Source organism: Panthera uncia, chromosome F2, assembly GCF_023721935.1.
Source record: "Panthera uncia isolate 11264 chromosome F2, Puncia_PCG_1.0, whole genome shotgun sequence".
In the NCBI taxonomy this organism is placed as follows: domain Eukaryota; kingdom Metazoa; phylum Chordata; class Mammalia; order Carnivora; family Felidae; genus Panthera; species Panthera uncia.
In genome coordinates this window covers 19,361,011-19,383,015 of record NC_064812.1, presented here as the reverse complement: position 1 = coordinate 19,383,015, position 22,005 = coordinate 19,361,011, and the positions used below count along the sequence as shown (strand labels likewise).

General features: G+C 38.7%; 1 protein-coding gene across 5 annotated transcripts in view; it reads left to right on the top strand.

The window, feature by feature from the left end:
• COL14A1 (collagen type XIV alpha 1 chain) overlaps window positions 1-22,005 on the top strand; it is a 211,034-nt gene that overhangs the window by 34,596 nt on the left and 154,433 nt on the right. For all 5 annotated transcript variants that reach the window (XM_049632956.1, XM_049632953.1, XM_049632952.1 and 2 more), the window contains exons 6-8: window positions 18,072-18,227; window positions 19,063-19,182; window positions 20,272-20,436. In XM_049632956.1, the coding sequence (XP_049488913.1) occupies window positions 18,072-18,227; window positions 19,063-19,182; window positions 20,272-20,436 (441 nt within the window). The remainder of the gene's footprint in view (window positions 1-18,071; window positions 18,228-19,062; window positions 19,183-20,271; window positions 20,437-22,005) is intronic.

Here is a 22,005-nt window from a genome sequence, read left to right as displayed (position 1 = left end):
CAAGGTCTTGTTCTTATATGAGTATTAAAGCTGAACTTCTTGACTTGCAAATTCCTGGTTGATATGAAATCTATCAGATATATATTTCTCATTACAATAAATAATTTGTGAGAAGAGATGTTTGAGACTATGCATATGTTGCTTTTCTCATTAAATTTTTACCCACTTGTTTTAACATTCATTGATGATTCTTGCCTCAATCAGTTACTACTATAGTGTTTATAAAAATGGTAATGTTCTGCACTCCATTGTTTACATGTATTAGCTGGCTTTCTACTGTAAGGGCTATCTTTCCCTTTGCCCACATATATTTGTCTATTTGTATCAAAATGGACTCATGGATTCTTATTTTATGGGATGGATTAAAATCCATTACTATCATTATTTATTTTGATGCTCAAATTCTTCCAGATTTGTTCAGTGGGAGCTATTTCAAGCTGTGCTCTATGCCTATCATTCTTCAAGCTTTTCTTACTTTATGGCACCGACCTTACATTGCAGAGTCTTCTTGTATTTTTTTGTCCTGCTCTGAAATCAATCAGTAATTCAAGAAATTCTGGTTTCTTTTCATAGAATGGTATTTAGATACCAAGATGTGGGCACTAGATGTGCTCATTGCTTCTAGGTTGTTATTGTCTCTAGGTCCTCTTAGCTGAGAGTACACATGCACTGCACACACACACTCCTCTGTTTATCTATCATCTGTCTTAAAGCTACAACTTGTATCTACTTTAGACTGATATCACGGGGTTCATTTTAGCCCCTCCCCTTTCCATATTTATAATCCCTTTGCAAGGGATTTGGGAAACATAGCTCCCAAAATCTTAAATATATCTGCTTATATGCTCAGTCATAAAAGTCATTTTAGGATTTCTAATCTATACACACTGTAAAAAATACCTGTTAATTAGAGTTCAATATTTGCCTTTAGTGTGGGTCTACAATAAAACAAACATCTGTGTTCAAAAGGATCTTAGGTTAGTTCTTTTCTTCCCTATTCACTGTGGTTTTGTTATTCATTTTTAATACAGCTAGGTTAATTTATGAGTATGTAAAACACTAATGTGGTTCCAAGAGCAAAAAAAAAAAAATTATACAAAAGGTAACACTCAAAAGAAGTATCAGTCCCCTTTTTTCATCTACGTAGCTTTACTCACCCCTTCTAAGTAACCAAACTCATTAGTTTTGGATTTGTCTTTCCTATTCATTTTTGAAAAGAGAGATTTGTATATATATTTTATGGAGGATTCTACATGTAAGCTCTTAGCTGAGTTTTAGCTTAGCATTCTTCACCATGCAGTGCTTAAAGAATGGCACTCAAGGTGAGATCTGTCTTCCATCCATGGATTAGAGTTGGTCCCAGAATTTAGGTATAACTAGATATTACTAAATATCCTAAGTTCTTCATTTTTTCCCCTGATTCCCCTTCCTCCTGCCCTTCTAAAATCAAGGATTAAATGAAGTGAATTAAATACAGGAAAATGGACAATGAAACAGTAAGAGTAATGTGGACACATGTTTTGATAACTTATGTAAATGAACATCTGGAGGACTGGTCCTTCAGCAAAGCATTTGCTTTACTCACTAAACATGATTATGGAAGGACCTTCCCTTAGCCCACTGTCAGGCAGAAGCTGTTTCAAGGTCTTTACTGCAGTGATCAGGACGTGGGCTAAGGCAAACACTCTCAGCAGTTTTGTGGAAACAAAGATGGCTTCCTCTCTTAGGCAGGGGCTCCTGTGAGGTGTGTGCAGAGACAGTGTGGATTCTGAGGGCACTGGCTGTGGAGAATTGTCTTAAGACATAAATTATAAACAGTGGTGACAGTCCAGGCCAGAGTTAGGGCTTCCAGGAGATTGAGGAGGAGCGTTCATGGGGCCCACTGGCAACCAGAAGGCCTTCCCCACCCAAGTGTTAATGTACCACTTGCCACAGCCCCTCTTCTAAATGTGCTAGCCCCAGAATTCACGTTGAACTGTGTTGCTGTTTGTTCTATTTATGGTCTACAATTTTTGGTACAAGAGTTGACATTGATAGTGGCTAAGATACAATCAGACGTATTTCACATAATTTAGAATTTTAGTTTCAAGGGTTGAGAGCCTTAACAGAAGTTGCTGTGCAGTGAAATAGTTACGTGTTTTCAATCTACTGTACGTTTCTTCAATAATCCAAAGCAAACTCCCAAACAAAAGTGGTATTTGCCTTTAAGCATAATATTGGCATTTTCGCCTCAACAGCTATTTCTCCATTGTCCAAACAGCTTTCTTCAGTTATTTTTGGTGTTTTGAACAAGAATGCAGAGCCCAACTGAAAAAGATTATGAAACAGATAGCAAAAGTCACATAAAGTTTTTTCCCCGCTTTTAATGGTTTTTAAAGGATCTGACCCTCTTTGTTTTCTTTTAATAAAAAAAAAATATTTTAAGTTTTTTACAATGAGAAGATAAAGGTAAAGTCTTTTTTTTTCTTAGGAAAAAATATGAGCTGAGCACAAGTTACTCTTCCAACGATTGGCAAACTATGGCTCGCAGTCCAAGTGCATCCTCTGTTTTCTTACACCGTATAAGGGTTTATTGGCATACAGCTGTGCTTAGTCTTTTACATACGGTCTATAGCTGCTTTCCCGCAAAACCAGAGTTGAGCAGATAGAACAAGTATCATAGGACCTGCAAAGACTAAAAGATTTTCCACCCTGCCCTTTTCATAAAATGATCGCTGTTCCTTGCTTTCGAATGTGCTGGAACAGAATCACTTGATGAACTGAGTAATTTACCGCTTTTCTGAGGAGTGCTGGTCTGTGTTGGTATTTTCAATAAGAATTGCATAGGATGGGGTACCTGGGTGGCTCAGCTGGTTAAGCGTCTGACTCTTGATCTTGGCTCAGGGCATGTTTGTGAGATAGAGCCCCACATCGAGCTCTGCACTGACAGGGCAGAGCTGCTTGGGATTCTCTCTCTCCCTTTCTCTCTGCCCTTCCCCCACTCTTTCTCTCATGCATGCTCTCTTTCTCTCTCTCAAAATAAATAAATAAACTTAAAAAAAAAAAAGAATTGCATAGGATGTGCTCTTATATATAAACCTTCAGTGGATCCTACTTCTCCTACAATCACATTTGACCTCTTAAAATCTGAAACATGACAACTCCCAAAATTTAGTTGTGAGGACTAAATTTGTTAGCATGCATGAAGTGCCTAGAACATAGTAAGTGCTACATAAGTATTTGCTACTGATATTGCAATGTATAATTTGCATGAATCAATATAATCACAGACCAAACTTTTATGTTATTGATTTAACAATAAATGCATAGAGGAGTTTGGTGATTACCCCTTAGTGCTGAGCACTGAGTTAGGCACTGAGACTTAACTAGTGATCACAGTTGAAAGGATTCTACCCTCAGTCCACTCATGTAGTCTGGCAGGGACTCAGCACTCTTGGAGAAGAGTCAGTTTTGCCTTGGGTATCATCATTATGGTTGAACAATAGCCAGGGCTCACGATTGTTCTGAAGGTATGTTATTACTAGGACCACCTATTTCCCATTAATAGTTTCATGATTTCTGGGCTCACTGTTAAGAGATAAATTTGAAATGTTAACACCTTTTCCATCAGTTATTCTGGGTCTTAGATCTGCCGAACCCAGGATTCTGAGTTCAGTTCAACAGGAGTGGGACTGTTGGGGATGTGAATTTTGGTAAGGCAGGAGTGAGAAGATCAGCCACAGTATGGGAGAATGGGTGGGGTGTGTAGGTTAATGCTGGCTACATCTTTACTCTTAGAGATTAGAGGGAATGGATTGGGTCCATTCATAAACTGGACACTGGAGTTAGGTTGTGGGCTGGAATTCATGCGTTAAAGTATTTAGGAGGGTGCCTGACCCCCAGAGCATGCTCTGTAGGTCTTCCTCTTCCTCCTCCTTTTCCTTCTTGTGCTTCACTATCCTCTGACTCCTTTTCATTTTTCTCGTTATTGTTATAATTACTATTATCTAGACAGTGGATATAGTGTATCAGCAACAGCACTAGGGTGGACTAGAATATCTCTGCTCATAAGCATAGAGAGAATTTGCGGAAGCACCTCTGTCTATCTGTGCCTGTGCCGAGTGGGGGGAAATGTCTTGAGAATTCATAACGATGGGCCCATACCATGTTCAAATTAAGCATTCAAATTTACCTTCCTCACATGCTCTGGGAACCTTCCATTCAAGAGATTAATGTAAAAAATTGCTCAGCGTTAGTAAAAGTAGGGTACCTGGCAGAAGTAAACACAAAATCACATTTGAGGCACATATGTATGACTCACATTCCAAAGATTGCCACAGATACAGCAATGCCAAGAAAGAGCTCAGAATCCAAACTTGTGAAGCATAGAAGTAAACCATGTGCTATGAATAATAATCAGAAGACACAGAAAGGGTGGTCTCAGAATCCCGGGGGTTTCAATTGTGGAATGATTACATACAGACTATAAAATAAACAATATTATTAAAGTCATAGAAATATTAAAAATGAGAGAAGAAGAGATTGAGAGACTATGAAAAAGAGAATATATGGATTTGAGAAGTGATCAAATAGAAGATAAAGAATTGTGAAGAGCATAAATGGATAGCCATACCCTGAATCGTGTTGGGGAATCTTTGGCCAGAGTCAAAGATAAGACTTTGAGAGACAAAATCGGAATGAGGAGGGATGAAGGGACTGGTTGAAGCCATTTCTAAATGACAGAGAACTAGCTGCGTGCTGTGGTATGTTCTTCAGGGTTTTTTGTGTATTAGATACACCACTCTTTTTAAAAAATGATGTTAAGTGATTTTATTTATTAATTCATTCAGAAAAAGGTTGAGAAGTTTAGCAAGTTCAGCTTGCTCAATAAACTGGTGACCTGTGTTTGAGGAAGAAAAGAATTATTGTATTAATTTTAAAATAAATCCTGATCTGTTACAACTGTAATAGAAAAGCTGTGATATAATTATGGCCCTGTTTCTCCTCACTTCACTCTAAGCATTTCGTAGCATTTCATGGAAGCACAGAACAAGCAAAGATAGTCTATGAAGCATGAGGCATTAGACACATCATAGGTTTCTGGAGTCTGTGTAACATGCTCAGAGGAGACGTCAGAAGGTGATATGAATTGCTTCCCAGCCTGAGGTTTAAGAGAAGAAATAAAAAACATTTTCATCAGAATACTTTTTTCTTCCCATATTGAACCTTCCTTTTTCCATCTTGTTTTCCCTTTTACTTACTGAGATCACTATGACTTAGAATACAGCACACAAGCTTTGTGGTCAAACATCTCTTGATGTAAAATCTTCCCTGGCTTGTTACCTAGGTCTGCAACCTTAGGCACACAGCAGTGCGCCCTTATCTGCAGGAGACGCGTTCCAATACCCCCAGTGGGTGCCTGAAGGCACAGACAGTACCGAACTCTCTACATCTGATGCTTTTTCCTATATATGCACACCTATGATAAAGTTTAATTTGTAAATTAGGCACAGTAAGAGATCAACAATAATAACTACTAATAAAAGAGAACAATTATAACAACATACTGTCATAAAAGTGCTGTGAATGTGGTCTCTCTTTCTCTCTCCAAATTACCCTGGTGTCCTGTTCTCATTTTCTTCCTGGGACGATGTGTGATGATAGCATGGCCGCCCACGTGGTGAGATGAAGGGAAGGGGATGACGTGTAATGAAGTGATAGGCTGTTGTTGATCTTCTGATGATACCTCAGAGGGATGATCGTCTGCTCCTAGACCGAGTTGACCTCAGGGATAAAGGAGGACCATGGATAAGGGAGGACTACTCCATTAACCTCCCTAAACCCTAGTTTCTTCACTGGAAAAAGCAGCATAGTAGTCAAAAAAAGCATATGACTATTTGTGAGAATGAAATGCTAGCACATATATGACATGCCTGGGCACTTAAGGAATGTCAGGTTCTACCCCATTTTCCATTTCCTTTTTTAAAAAGTGTGTTTATTTATTTGGAGAGGAGAGAGAGAGAGAGAGAGAGAGAGAGAGAGAGAGAATGAGAAGGGGTAGGGAAGAGAGAGAAGGAGAGAGAGAATCCTTAACAGGCTCCACTCTGTCAGCACAGAGCCCGACTCGGGACTCAATCGCACAGACCATGAGATCATGGCCTGAGCCAAAATCAAGAGTCGGACGCTTAGCCAACTGAGCCACCCAGGTACCCTTCCATTTATTTTTATTATTATTATTTTAATGTCTTGATTTCAAGGAGAAAATAGCATACAGAATGCAACAGAGTATCTTACATGATCAACAACTATTTGTTGAATATTTGGATGTGGCTTCTTTGAGACTAAAGGAGAGTCACAATTCTGTGGAGAAGATTAAGAAAAACTGCGTTAATGAAAAGAATGTTTTTATCACAAAAAAGGCAGAAAGCTGATTTCTGTTTTTCTCCTTGATGTGAAGCATTACAATTCATGTTTTCAGGAATTCAGAGAGACACGAGGCAGAATCAGTCACTCAGAAAATAATCATTGAACACCTGCAAAGTACGTTATACCTGTACATGAAATGATAAGATTTCCTGAGGGCAAGGGGATGAGCTTCACCTCTCAATATACTTCAAGTTTTCTTAGTCTTCCCCTCCCCGGTACTTAATAAGCCATTTTAGAAGGATTTTGACACCTTGTCTGTGGGCTGTTGGCCTCCAGTAACTTTTACCATTCTTAGCCTGTGAATTCTCCAGTGGTAAGAAATCATAGTTTTTCCTTAAATAAGTTTTCAAATGTCCTCATTTTTAAGAACTAGTAATGTGTGTGTGTGTGTATGTGTGTGTGTGTATACACACACACATACACACACATATATAAATATATATACACACAATTTATACACACACACACACAGACAATTTTTCCATCGGGCACCACTATGGGCACTGCTATAGATTTTGGCAGTCTGTCCCCCTTAGGAATGCTTGGACTCATGTGATCGATACCTTCCTTCTTGTCTAAGGATTTTGTGTTAAACATCTTATTTCTATACCTGCAGTCCTGTTGAGCAGGTGTTTCGACCTTAGAAATTGCAAGATGTCAGGATCTGTTCTTTATGGATGAAATGGAATTACAGGGATGATTGAGTTATTGCAATTTTTCAGAAAAGCAACAACCAAAGTAAACACATACCCAGATCATGTCGTACTATCTACAGAGGTGAAAATAAAAGAGAAGGTAATACACTGGCTTCTGAGGTTGAGCAAGTTTTATTTTTAAACCAAGATAGTAAGGTGAAATAGCCTCTCTTGGGTCAGTATTATCTTGGAAAAATCAGGAAATAACCAGGTAATTGTACAAATAAGTTTTAGAGTAAACTCTATATAAAAGTATTTTAAAAGGACCATATATTTTCACTGGAAGTAAAACCTATTTTAAGTATTTTGCATTGGGGTAAGTAAAGCTTGGAGAAGGTAGTGGGAAGAAATGGTGGGGGGCAAGTGGAGAGATAAAAATTGAGGCAAAAGTCTCAGAGATGGAACTGTTTTGCAGGGAAAGAAGGGTAATTTTATTGGGATGAAGAGTGAGATAAATATGGATAGGTCAAGTGGATTTGAATTATGGAAGGTTTTGAAGAGTACAAGGAATAGTTTAGGTTTAATTTGGTAGGTGAGGGAGGGAAGAAATAATCTTAAAATTTAGAATTGGGAGGTACTTTGAGAGCCATTTAGGTCAATCAGTTGAGAGGTTGGTTGAGACTCCTCGGTCATGCCTTTGAAGGTTGACCTGCACCTGCTTTTATTGACAGAGATCTGTGGAGGATCTCTGTCTTTCCCAAGGCAGTATCTATGGAAATCTTGACCGTTAGAAAGTGTTTTCTTTCTTTTTTTTTAAGTTCATTTATTTATTTTTGAGGTGTGTGTGTGGGGGGGAGGATGAACAATTGGAGGAGGGACAGAGAGAGAGAGGGAGACACAGAATCCAAAGCAGGTTCCAGGCTCTGAGCTGTCAGCACAGAGCCTGATGCGGGACTTGAACTCACGAACCGCGAGATCATGACCTGAGCCGAAGTTGGACGCTCAACCGACTGAGCGACCCAGGAGCCCCTATTTAGAATTTTTTTTAACATTTATTTATTTTTGAATGACAGAGACAGAGCACGAATGCAAGAGAGGCAGAGAGAGAGGGAGATACAGAATCTGAAGCAGGCTTCAGGCTCTCAGCCGTCAGCACAGAGCCTGACACAGGGCTCAAACCCATGGACCGTGAGATCATGATCTGGGCTGAAGCCAGACCCTTAACCGACTGAGCCACCCAGGCACCCCAAAAGTTCTTTCTTGAATTGAGTTGAATCTGTCTCCTGTGGGCATACAGAGAGCACTCCTAATCCCCCTTTTGTATGTCAGTCATTTAAATATTTGAAGACAGCTGTAGTATCTTCTGGTCTCTTACAGCTTTTGAGCAGATAAGAAATGTAATGAATGTGATGTTTATGGGATTGTCAGTTACTGTTAAGATGCAGGGCTCTGAATGACAGCTGAAATGCTCTTTTTTGGCTCTGGTTCAGGGATTGGGCTTTACATACCTGCAAATTGTCATGGTATCATTCATTCTAGGTTGGATATAGGACAAGTCAGTATGACTTTGATGTCGTGTTCTTTTTAGTGGCAAGGCTTGACATTCTTTCCCCCCCTCCCTCCCTCCCTTCCTTTGTCCTCCCTTCCTTTCCCCCTTCCTTCCTTGCAAATACTTCTCTTCTGTGAAAGGAGTTGCATAGCACAATGGCTAAGTGGTTCAGCCCTTGGAGTCGGTCCTGGATTTGAATTTCAGCTTTTCCAGCTGCTCAGTGTGTGATGATGGGCAAATTATTTAACTTTTCTAAGTTTCTAACCTTTCTTTTTCAATGGAGTGAGAACACCTGCCTTGTAGTATGAATATCAGGCTTAAATGGAAAAGACACAAAGCATCTGATGAAAGGGGTCACTAAGTGGCAAGTCTTTTTATTATTGTAAAAAAAGGAAACCATGACAACTGTTTGCCTCAGTCAATAAATAAATAACTATATATATTTAAGTTTAATAACTAAATAACTATATATCTATATCAATGCCTATCGAGATCTATATCTCTCTCCCTCTTTATCTCTATAGATAAATAGATGGATAGATAGATATAAAGATATATTTATATCTATATATCTCCCTATATTTATTATAAGGAGTTGGTTCACATGATTAGGGCGGCTGAGAAGTCCCTAGGTCTGCAGTCAGCAAGCTGGAGACACAGGAGAGCTGATAATGTAGGTTTCAGTAGGGAAACTGTTAGGCTCCAGGTCCCAAAAGAGCCAGGGTTGCAGTTTGAGTCCACCCCGTTCCCTTTCCCTTAGTGTTCTGTTCTGTTCAGGTCTTCAGTGCATTGGATGAGGACCACCCACATTGGGGAGGGCAAGGTACTTTACGCAGGCTGTAGATTCAGATGGTAATCTCATCCTGAAACACCCTTACAGACATACTCGGAATGACATTCGGTTCCATTTAACCAAATGTCTGGGCACCCTGCGGACCCATCAGGCTGGCCCATAAAATTAACCATTCCACTAAATAACAAACTTCTAGGAAGTAAGAAGTTCCGCAAACAAATAATAAAAACAGAATAAAGGAAGAGAATGATGGAGGGGTGCTGTCGTAGATAGGGCAGACATCTGTCAGGGATGCTCTGAAAGGTAAGCCTCTGCCAAGACTGGACTATATGAGTGCTAAGCTCACTCTGATTAATGTGAGCAAACACAGCTGACAGGAGGCTTCTGTTGCTCACCTGCTAGAGGGACCACTTGTAACATTAATGTGACAGGTAACCAGTGGCCATCCATGTTGCCTTAGGTGAGCACATTTTCTCTGGCGGTGGTAGCATGGACCAAACTTTTGGAAGACCTGGAAGCCAGCCCTGGCTGTGCAGAAACCACTGATTCATTCACTTGTCTCTCTGAACCTCAATTTCTCTTCTGAAAAATGAGGATGACAATGGCACCCCCAAGAGTATTGCCAGAATCAGAATGTGCCTATGTACTGAAAAGCCCTTTTTAGAACCATTGGTAAAATAATGTTAACTCTTAAAAAAAAAAAAATCTTCAGTGATGCAGCTGAAGCCAGTCTTGGAAATGAGCTCTTGGTTTGGAAATCTGAACTTAACCTCATGAGAGACTTAAGTGAAAAATTGTTCTGTGACCACAGTTTTCCTTCAGATGTCTTGGTTAATGAATGGCCTAGCTACGTATTTTGCTAGTGGCAGAGAAAAAAATAATTTGAAGCCACTAAATGAATCTGAATCTGACCAGTTGTAGCGAAAATCATCATGAGAGTTTTTTGAGTGCATATTCAAATAATATGAGTAAAAATAGTACATGCTCTCCTTTCATTTGGCCTCCAGCATTGGAAAAATAGCAAGTCAGACAAACCTGATACAATATCCCTGATCCCTAAGTAACTTTCCCAGCGTGATAGAGCACCAGGGTGGGAGGAGAGACCACGTTTGGGCTGTCGTCATTCATTTTTTTCTAGCGCTTTGCCAGAGGTATAAATTATGTGAGAAGAGGTATTCCTTTTTAACAACACAATTCAATGTAGTTCCCATTCACGGATGTACTTCATGCCAAAAGCGGAGCCAGACAAAGGAGATGGAAAGATAAGATACAAATTTCTCATCTCTCAATGAGTTCAGTCACATCAGAGAGGCAGAAATGGAAACAAATCATATTAGTCCAGCACTGTGAATACAGCAAAGCATGTGCAGATGCAGAGACAGTGAAGAGGGGCAGATAATGAGTCCTATCTGAGGACTGTTGGAAAAGCTGCATGAAGTAGCGAAGTGTGACCTGGGTTTTGAAGGATGAATAGGAGTTTATCTGGCAGAAAAAGGCAGTTTCTGTCAATTCTCTCTTTTTTATTTTCATTAACTATGGTGGTGAATACTTTTATCCGTAAATACATTGTACCTATTTCTATATAAACCATACTTAGGTCACTAATTTGAATGTTATTAGAACAAAAAGAATAATATGATATAAAAGGAAGAGTTTTAACTTGTAATTTCCTGTCATTTTAACCAGAGTAGTACCTCCCCCCCACACACATACACAACTCTCTTTATATCATTCTGTTTATTTTGTTGTTGTTTTATTTTGTTTTTATAAGTAGGTGCCACACCCAGTGCAGAGCCTGGTGTGGGACTTGAACTCACAACCCTGAAATCAAGACCTGAGCTGAGATCAAGAGTCAGATGCTTAACTGACTGAGCCACTCAGGTGCCCCCTGATTCTGTTTATTTTTATAAAGCACTTTAAAAAAAATCTGAATTCGGGGTGCCTGGGTGGCTCAGTCGGTTAGGTGTCTGACTTTGGCTCAGGTTGTGATCTCATGGTCCATGAGTTCAAGCCCCGCATCGGGCTCTATGCTGACAGCTGAGAACCTGGGGCCTGCTTCGGATTCTGTGTCTCCCTCTCTCTATGCCCCTCCCCTGCTCATGCTCTGTTTCTCTCTCTCTCTCTCTCTCTCTCTCTCTCTCTCTCTCTCTCTCTCAAAAATAAAGATTTTTAAAAATCTGAATTTATGTTATCTTGTTAGATTTTTTTCCCCTCACTGAGAAATTAAGCAGCTGGAAGGCAAGAACGTTGTATGTTCCTGGTTTCCCGGAACAGCCCCTGATATGTAGTAAATATTAAATACATTTTTAATAAGTAAATACATTTTATCCAGAAAATTAGTCTCATAATACCAAATAAATAAACAAGTTTAGACTAGACTGATTTATACTAATTCAGAGTTGTTGGGGGTTTTTTTTTGATCCACTGAAAAGCTTTTATTAAGCACTCTGGGGCAGTGGTGGAGGGGGGAGGTTCAGTTCTGCACCTTGTCTGGAGCAGCCGGCCTGGAGCACAGCCCCTGCGGACAGGTAGGGGTGCTTGAATTAACTTTGATTTTCAACAGAGTTCTACCATGATGTCAGTAGCACAGTAAAATTGGTATAAAATTATTGTTAGAGACACTTTTCAAAAGGGGTGTTTAGGTCCTAAGTGCATTTACAGTTGGAAGGGCAAAAGTTTTGGAGGGACAATTGGAAATGTTTGCAAATGGCACATACTAGCTGTGGATGTCACAGCAGAGGGAAGTTCTGTGGGGACACTGCTCCATTTTGGAGACTTTTTCCCCTACTTTCTAAATTTATATAATGTTGAGTACCTCACAGAAGTCTGTATAGCCCTGTGGCTAAAAGCTTAGATTTTATAATTTTTTTAATGTTTTTTCATTTATTTTCAGAGAGACAGAATGCGAGTGGGGGGAGGAGCAGAGAGAGAAGGAGAGAGAGAATCCTAAGCAGGCTCCACACTGTCAGTGGAGAGCCTGATGTGGGGTTTGGACCCACAAACTGTGAGATCATGACCTGAGCTGAAATCAAGAGTTGGATGCTTAACCGACTGAGCCACCTGGGTGCCCCTAAGAGCTTAGATTTTAAAGACATGTTACTAGGGTTTGCCACTCCTTCACTGTGTGACCTCCCCTGAGAAAATCACTCAGCCGTGTGTATCGTACTTTTCGTCCTGGAGTGGGACTGAGAATAATTGTATGTGTCTCATAGAGCTGTTATGACGTACATCACTAGACGAGCATAGAGGGCTTAACGTTTAGTATCGTGATGTACCTGTCGGATAGGGAGTTGTCATTTTCTCCTGGGGCCCCTTGTCATGCACATCCAGAAGCTGTAGGACCTAAAGGGAATTGCTCCTTTGGATGCTGTGACCTCAGTGTTATGTTTGTGACCTAGTACATATATTGGGTGCTTTCCTTTTTTTTCTTTTTTCTATGTTTATTTATTTACGGAAAGGGAGAGAGAGAGAGGGAGAGAGAGAGAGGGAGGGAACAAGTGGGGGAGGGACAGAAAGAGGGAGAGAGAGAATCCTGAGCAGGCTTTGGGCTCTCAGGACAAAGCCTGATCAGGGCTCCAACTTTGAAATGTGAGACCATGACCTCAGCAGAAACCGAGTTGGTGGCTTAACCTACTGAGCCACCCAGGCACCCCTGGGTGCTTTCCTTTGATTGCAGTTAGCTGCTTGTTTGTTTTTCTTTTTCTTTTTACACTCCCTGCATTTTCAGAATTGCATTTAGACAAAGACCATGTTAAGCCAAGAGTGGAATTAAAATACATTCAAGAAACCATTTTCCCTGCCCCTTTTCTTTAACTTTAAATACAGTGTAAATTTAAATACTTTAAATGAGAGCAAAAAGGATTTATTTTACTAAAATAATTAATTACAGAATAATGTTTTAACAATAAAATAATATGTACTTACCTCTTTTAAATGCTGTTTTAAATTACATTTGACTGCAGAGTTTTACACAATATTTACCTGGGCTCCCAGGTGTGTCTGGTTTTCCACCACTTGATTCCTTAACACATTTTAAGATGCTTAATTTTTGTGTTTTTTTTTCTGATTGGTCTCTCTCCATTTGAGAATGCTGACATCGGTCACATATTTTCCAGTGGAAGGAGATATCATTTGTCATCAGTGCTGAATCTGGGCTGTTATTTTTTATTTTTTATTAAAAAATTTTTGTTTTTAACGTTTATTTATTTTTGAGACAGAGAGAGACAGAGCATGAATGGGGGAGGGTCAGAGAGAGGGAGACACATAGTCCAAAACAGGCTCCCGGCTCTGAGCTGTCAGCACAGAGCCCGACGTGGGGCTCGAACTCATGGACCATGAGATCATGACCTGAGCCAAAGTCGGCCGCTTAACCGACTGAGCCACCCAGGCGCCCCTGGGCTGTTATTTTTAATAAGATTTGAACATATTCAAAATTTAATAAAATTTGAATATAGTTTTTAAAAGATTCACTGCAACAGCTGGAGTTATGTTTGAGATGTGTGATTATTTTTAAAAACATTTTTTCAGTTATCCATTTATTTATTTTGAGAGAGACAGAGACAGTGTGAGTGGGGAAGAGGCAGAGAGAGGGAGACAGAGAATCCCAAGCAGGCTCTGCACTGTCAGCACAGAGCCCGATGCCAAACTGTGGGGCACCTGGGTGGCTCAGTCGGTTGAGCTTCCAACTCTTGATTTCAGCTCAGGTCATGATCTCACAGTTCGTGAGTTTGAGCCCCACACTGAGCTCTGTGCTAAGAACACAGAGCTTGCTTCAGATTCTCTCTCTCCCTCTTCATCCCTTCCCTGTTTGCATGTTCTCTGTCTCTCAAAATAAGCAAACTGAAAAAAAACTAAGAAAAAATAAAAGAAACTGCCAAACTGTTTTCAGAATCGTTATAACATTTTATATTCCCATGGCACAATGTATGTGATCAGTTTCTACACATCCTTGTCAGCATTTATTATTATCACTGTGTTTTATTTTAGCCATTTGATAGGTATGCATAGTGAAATCTCATTGTGGTTTTAATTTGCATTTCCCTGATGGCTGACGATGTTGAATATCTTTTCATGTCCTTACTTGCCATCAGTATATTCTCTTTGGTGAAATATCTGTTCAAGTATTTTACCAATATTTTAATTGGATTGCTTGGTTGTATTTACTAGTGCGTTTTGAGAGTTCTTTATGTATTCTAGAAACTAATCCTTTGTCAGGTGTGGTTTGCAAATATTTTCTCTGTCTGTAGTTTCTCTTTTACTCTTATTTCCATGGGCTTTCACAGACTACAAATATTTTATTTTGATGAAGTCAAATTTATTGACTTTTCTTTTTATGGATTTGTACTTTTGGTATCAACTCTAAACATTCTTTTTGTTTGTTTGTTCTTAATGTATTTATTGTCAAGTTGGCTTCCATACAACACCCAGTGCTCATCCCAACAAGTGCCCTCCTCAATGCCCATCACCCACTTCCCCTCTCCCCTGCCCCCCATCGACCCTCAGTTTGTTCTTTGTATTTAAGAGTCTCTTAACTCTAAGAATTCTTTATCTTGCTCTACATTCTATTTTGTTCCTAAGTTCTGTAATTTTTACTTTTTACATTTAAGTTGATAATCTACTTTGAATTTTGATGTAAGTTATGAAGTTTAGGTTAAGTTTTATCTATCTATCTATCTATCTATCCATCCATCTTTCTATCTATCATTTATCTGTCATTTGTCTATCATCATCATCTATCTGTTGCATGGATGTCCAATCACTTGAGCACCATCTGTTGAAGTAGTTTTGCACATTTGTATAAAATCATATTTAGATTTAAAATCATAGAGTTGAGCATATGTGTATGAGTCTATTTTTGGCTTTTCTGTCCATTTCATTGACATATGTGTCTATCCCTCTCAAATATCACATGTACTGATTACTATAGCTATATAGACAATAGGCTCAATATCTGGTAAAATGGTTTCTTCCACTCTCTTCTTCATGATTGTTTCAGCTATTCTAGGGTCTATGACTTCCCATATAAATTTTAGAATAAGCTTGTCTATTTCTAAAACAAACAAACAAAACTTTTCTGCGATTTTGGTAGGAATCACATTAAGCCTGTAGATCAATTTGAGGATAATTGACATCTCTACTATGTTCAGTTTTTCAGTCCATGAACATGGTAAACCTCTTCATTTATTTATATCTTCTTTTATTTCTCCTATCAATAGTATAATTTTCAGCACACATATTTTGCAAATGCTTTATGTGCAAATATTTCATTATCTTTGGAGAAATTCTAAATGGTATTTAATTTATTATTTTTTCCCACTGAATGAGCACAAATTATATCCCATTGTGATCTTGATTTTTTAATTACTGTGATCATTAATGTAGTTAAATATTTTCTTCATTCATTTATTATTCATATGTATTTCTTATTCTCTATTCTTATTGTCTATTCATGATTTATTTGTTCTCAGTACTGATTCTTTTCCAGTTTCCTATACTGTACTTGTCTACTCCCAGTTGTAACTTGTCTTTTTATTTTCTTTAAGGTGTTTTTGATGAACCACTTTAAAAATTTTAATATCATTAAATTTATCAATCTTATAACGTATAGTCAATTAATTTTTTTGCTTGCTTTGGATCCATATAGAATTTATATCTCCAGGTCAAAATGACTTGAATGAGCTAAATAAATAGAAAATTTTTATTGGAAATAATTGTAAAATAGAAAATACCAGTTTTCATCATCCTCTTCTAAATGAGCAGGGGGAAATTGTTCCTTTTTAAGAAAGACCCTATATACAATGTACCTAAATAATTAATTAAAAAGTAAAACAGTATCCACCAATAGTTTTGGAAATTAAAGAAAAGAACTCTCCATTTGAAGTTCCCCCATAAAAGCTGAGAGAGATTCTTAAAACTTCAAAAGATTTTAATTTTCCTTGATTATTTCCAATAACTAAATTAATTTTTATTCCATGACTTCTGGCAATACTACTATATTTCAGTGTAGTAGCTTTGTATTTGGTTATTAAGGAAGGGAAATTTGGTGCCCCAAAATGTAATATATAAACTTTGGATTGAGCTGTTCTGTCGAGCTTTCATAATGAGTATCTGATTATTTCATTGGCAAATACATTTTTTTTTCCCTTTTGGTAAAAGGATCTAGGTATTCCATGCATATTTATGTCTGGGGGGAAAAGAAAAACAAGATTTTTTTTTTTTAGCATAATGTAGCCTGGTAGGCTTAGGGACATATATTGAATTGCCTACTCCACCCATATAGGTTGATTATGTTTCCTCTGGGGGAAAATATATTCAATTTATTCATAATCACTTCTGTGTTTTGGTTTTCATTATATGAATGTATTTCAAATATTGTTTTATTGTCATTTTAATGTTAGATTACAAACAAAATAGGGATTTGCTGGACAATTTCAAGAAGTTGACATGGTCACAAAGAAACATGCACCCACTATTCGTGATTGCCAGTCTTTTTTTATTTTTAAAAAAAAATTTTTTTTTTAATGTTTATTTATTTTTGAGACAGAGAGAGACAGAGCATGAACGGGGGAGGGTCAGAGAGAGAGGGAGACACAGAATCAGAAATGGGCTCCAGGCTCTGAGCTGTCAGCACAGAGCCTGACGCGGGGCTCGAACTCACAGACCGCAAGATCATGACCCGGGCAGAAGTCGGCCGCCCAACCGACTGAGCCACCCAGGTGCCCCCGTGATTGCCAGTCTTAATATGAACATTGAGCAAAGTTATGCAGCCCATTTGAAAGCACAAACTAGGGTATGAGTCAATGCCACTGAAGGTACTACCAATACTGAAAAACTCTAAGGGTTCTGAAATACACTGAAGATATGTTAGTATCTTGGCTCTGTGTGACGATTAAGTGGTGGTTTTCACCTAGTCAAGCACAGACCACCCTCCATCAGACAGTTCTTGCTTTGTCGCAAAGATCACTGCCAGCTGAGAGTTTCCCTGAGTGTAAAGCTCAGAGTGTAGCCGCAGGGCATCCTTTCCTGGCTCCTTATTCTAAAGCCTGATTGAGCTATTTAAAAAGATAAATTACGAAGTGATGTTTAGGGACAAAACCTTACTGTTACATAGAGACAATATGCGAAAGAATTTGAATTTGGGTAAACTCCTGGGCCCTTTCCCAATTTTCTTCTTCCACAAACCCTCCCTGTGTATCTTTCTTAGATTAAACGCATGGCTGCGACTTTTCCGTGGACTCAGGAAGCCCGTGTTTCTCTTCTATCACTTCCGCCAGCACACTTATCAGCCCAGGAGAGTCGCCTCTCTGCTTTCTGGCCATCTTCCCATCTGTGCTGACTCTCCCACACTGGTTGCTAAGACCTTTCCTGGAAAGAATCTACAGGCTAAAACCCAAATCTGGATGATTTTTCACAGACAGTACTTTCTAAAATACACAGAAGTCTTGAGTTGCCAGGACGGTGTGAACCTGCCAGTGTTTTGCTAACTATTTCCAGAACATTGGCCCTGCTGCCAGCTGTAACCACAAGTTTTCCTAGTAAGAATGCATTTAAGGGAAGAGTTGTAAAAACATGGTTGCTTTCATAGGAACTTTATTGTGTTCTTAGCACTAAGTTATCTGAAAGGTGTAAAATAGAATCACTCTTTTCAAAGTTCCAGCAGTGATATACTTCTCTGGTTTGTGCTGTGCAGAAGTGAAGTTTTTCTGTGAAACGCCAGCTATCGCTGACATTGTAATCCTGGTTGATGGTTCCTGGAGCATTGGAAGATTCAACTTCAGACTGGTTCGGCTTTTCTTGGAGAACCTGGTTACAGCATTCAATGTGGGCTCAGAGAAGACACGGATTGGTATATGTTCCATTATTAGCAGAATAATGTGTAAATCTGCTAGGAAGCGTCATAAGAGATTTCAAAAATTTTTTACAGAGCGGCTTCCAGAATTCCAGGATCAACTATCATGATATTCCCAAGAGCGCAAGTTTGGATCAATAAATATTTATTCCCACTAATTTATGCTGAATGATGCTGTCATTCAGTTAATCATTAAACACATTTTAATTTCCTAAAAAGTCAAAATCTTCTCTGCCTAATAATAATAACTTTTAAAGTTGCAGCTGGTTTAAGAACTTATCAGGTATAGGCTTTCTTTTTATTTAAAAGAATCAGCTGAATCCAGTGGAATTTTGAACTAAGAAAATTGGAAATTGGAAATAGTCTTATAGTACAAACTAATCTTTGCCAAGTTAATTCCAGCCAAGATAAAAAAAAAACACAAAAAATGTTATGAATCTTTGAGCAATATGTCTACTTTATCATATACAGTCTTATAGTTCCACTTTTAAATAGCCATTAAGGAAAGCCACTCCTTTGAGAATAAAAATGAACCAGTAAATCTAGACCGTTTATCTACAAATACAATCAGATTTGTTTTTTAAATACCAAGTGCCTAATTAGGTGCTCACTTCTAAATGGCTAGAAAATATGTGCATTCCTCCTGCCCCAAGATATGTCCAAACTAATTCCTTAAATTGATGCCAAGAATTCTCTTTGAAAATACATAGTGAGGCAGAGCAAAAAATTGTTATAAAGATCAGCCCCTTTATTATGCTAGTTTCACGAACAGTCCACTAGATCTTTGAATAACTCATCATTTCTGGGTGGGCTTTCTCGTCTTTTTTACCAGGTCTTGCACAGTATAGCGGTGACCCCAGAATAGAATGGCACCTGAATGCCTTTAGCACAAAAGATGAGGTCATCGAAGCTGTCCGGAATCTACCATACAAGGGAGGAAATACATTAACAGGTATGTTCTGTTCAGTTCATGTTTTAGCAACATACCTTGCCAAAGATTAGTTTCATTATTTCTTTCTGCCACTTTGTAAGGCTTGGCATAGTGCTTCTAAATCAAACTAAAATCTAAACTTCTTAAATGGCTCTTTTCTCAAACCCAGCATTAAGAATTAAAACCCAGACACCCCATTATTTATGCTGTATGAATATAATATCCCCAGAATGGTTTGGCTGGGTCAGAAGGAGACAGAATGATCCTGAAGGGTGACAGTCTTTGCCAGCTGTTCTAGCTTTTGCCATTCATTCACTTCTTTTCACCTGTTTTCTCCTCCTTCATTTAAACAAAAACAAATTTCTACCTTATTTTCAAGGAAGGTATTTTCTTTGGCCTTGTTTTGCCATAAGTAGTTATCATAAAAATATTTGTGAGTCTTTGGCTCACTGGTATTTTTGATAAAAAAGGAGTGTAAGAATATTGAGATTATAATTATTCCAGCCACAGAGGTTGTCACAGGTTTTAACCTTGGTACACGCTATTTTCTTCTATAGATGCACAACGTACATGATTGTTTTAAACAGTATTGATGCTGTCAGTGGCTTTTAAGTAAACTGTTGAAATCTTGATAATTTCTTTGCCAATTTGAGGCATAATCTTTTTGTTAATACAACAGAAAACTTTATTAAACATAAATCTTATAACAATATTGCAGTATTTCTTTTTTTTTTCTGGACGAAAAGTGTCCCACTCCAAAGTCAGGAATTCAATGATCATTTTGGATCTGTCCCCACTATTCCTAAAACAAGAGAGAAAGAGAATCTTTGGTTCTTCAGCCCAACGTGTATTGGCCATGAATTGAATATTCTTTATAAATGCTAGTTACTGAAATGATGGAGTATTCAGTTATTTGTCTTACCTCTATTCTGGTGTTATATTTTTCATGAGATCTGTTGAGTAAAGAGTCATTGTAAACGGGAAGATGAAAGTTCATATCTAGTAAAATATTCTTGTAGCTCAATAAGTTATTCATCTTATTGTTATATTTTGCAGAATTGGAAGGCTTTTTATTAGAGATGGTTGGTGTGTGTTTATTTTTTCCCCCAGGTCTTGCTTTGAACTACATTTTTGAGAACAGCTTTAAACCAGAAGCAGGAGCAAGGACTGGAGTGTCCAAAATTGGCATTTTAATCACAGATGGCAAATCCCAAGATGACATTATCCCACCATCCAGAAACCTTCGTGAATCCGGTGTAGAACTGTTTGCCATAGGTATGTGCTATTCGTGGTCCTGTTTCCACCATGGCCACGGACACACAACCACTTAAAACAATATATAATGCAAAGTGCACTTCACTGAAAGCCAGAAGACCTGGCTAGTTTCTACTCCTGGCTCTAGGGGGAGCCAGTCTTGTGATCTGAGCCCAGTTTGATTCCGTGTAAGATGGAAGGGGTGGGAACTTTCATGTGCCCTGCAGTGCGAGGCTCTCTGGGTGAGATACCGTCGATACAGTGTTGTGAAAAGCAGAAAGTGGAAGGCGAAAGTTAGGCACATGTTTGTTAGCTTTTCGTTAGTGACGGCTTTATCTTTAATACCACTTGATGCAGGTCTTTTCTCTGGTAGTATAGGGAGAAACCAGTTCACTGTTTTCGCGGAATTAAAGTCCCACAGCTCTTTAGAAAGCAGGAAGTTCTAGCTATGCAGTATTATTTCTTTATAAGGTATCATTCTCATGGAAAAGGAGACGTATGGCACACATTCAGAATAACTGCAAAACATTTAGATGATGTCACTGCTCTTGATTAAAATGTTTACGTTCTCTTTGGCAGCAAAAAGATCTTTTACTAAGTAGAGACCAAGCAAAACAAAACAAAATAAAATACAGTAAAACAAGGCAAAACAAAATCCCAAACAGGCAACGATTCCTCTGACCCATTCCTAGATTTTCTACTGGAAATGTGGTTTAAAGAGTGTTCCATTCAAGAAGTTTGTGTATCAGCCATTGTGGTGGGTGCTGGGGCGCAGAGATGAGCTGCGCAAAATCCTTACGAGACAAATTCCTTCCAAGTCATCATGACCTTTTCATCTCTTTTCCAAGCTGTTTGCAACAAACTAGTTTGGAAAGGTGAGAGAGAGAAGAGATTTGGGGCTATCTTCCCCAGAATATACATGTTGTTGTTGTGAGGGTTTTCTTTTTTCCTAGAATATTCTTTTTCTTTCCTTTTTTTTTTTCTTTTGAGAGAGAGGGAGACAGAGAATGTGCACACATGCATGAGCGAGCAAGGCCAGGGACAGGGAGAGAGAGAATCCCAAGCAGACTCCATGCTGTCAGCACAGAGCCCTACATGGGGTTCAAGCTCATGAAGGAACTGTGAGATTGTGACCTGAGCCCGACACCAAGAGTCAGATACTTAACCACTGAGCCACCCAGGCGCCCCTCCCTAAAATATTCTTATATAAATACAAACTTGTTGGTTTTACCTAAATGCCATCAAAAGCATTATTGACATGAAGCTCATTGTCTCTTCATGCACTCAGTGTTATTTTGTTCCTGTGGACACAGATCCAACTGTACAGTTTTTAAACATTTTTGTTAATTTTTTTTTAATGCTTCTTATTTTTGAGAGAGAGGGGCGGGGAGGGGCAGAGAGAGGGGGAAAGAGAGAATCCCAAGCAGGCCCCACACTGTCAGTGCAGAGCCTGACATGGGGCTCGAACCCACAAACCGTGAGATCATGACCTGAGCTGAAACCAAGAATCAGACGCTTAATACGCTGAGCCACCCAGGTACCCCAGGTATACATTTTAGAAGCTTTTGTTGAAGTCCTTCAGGCAAGAAA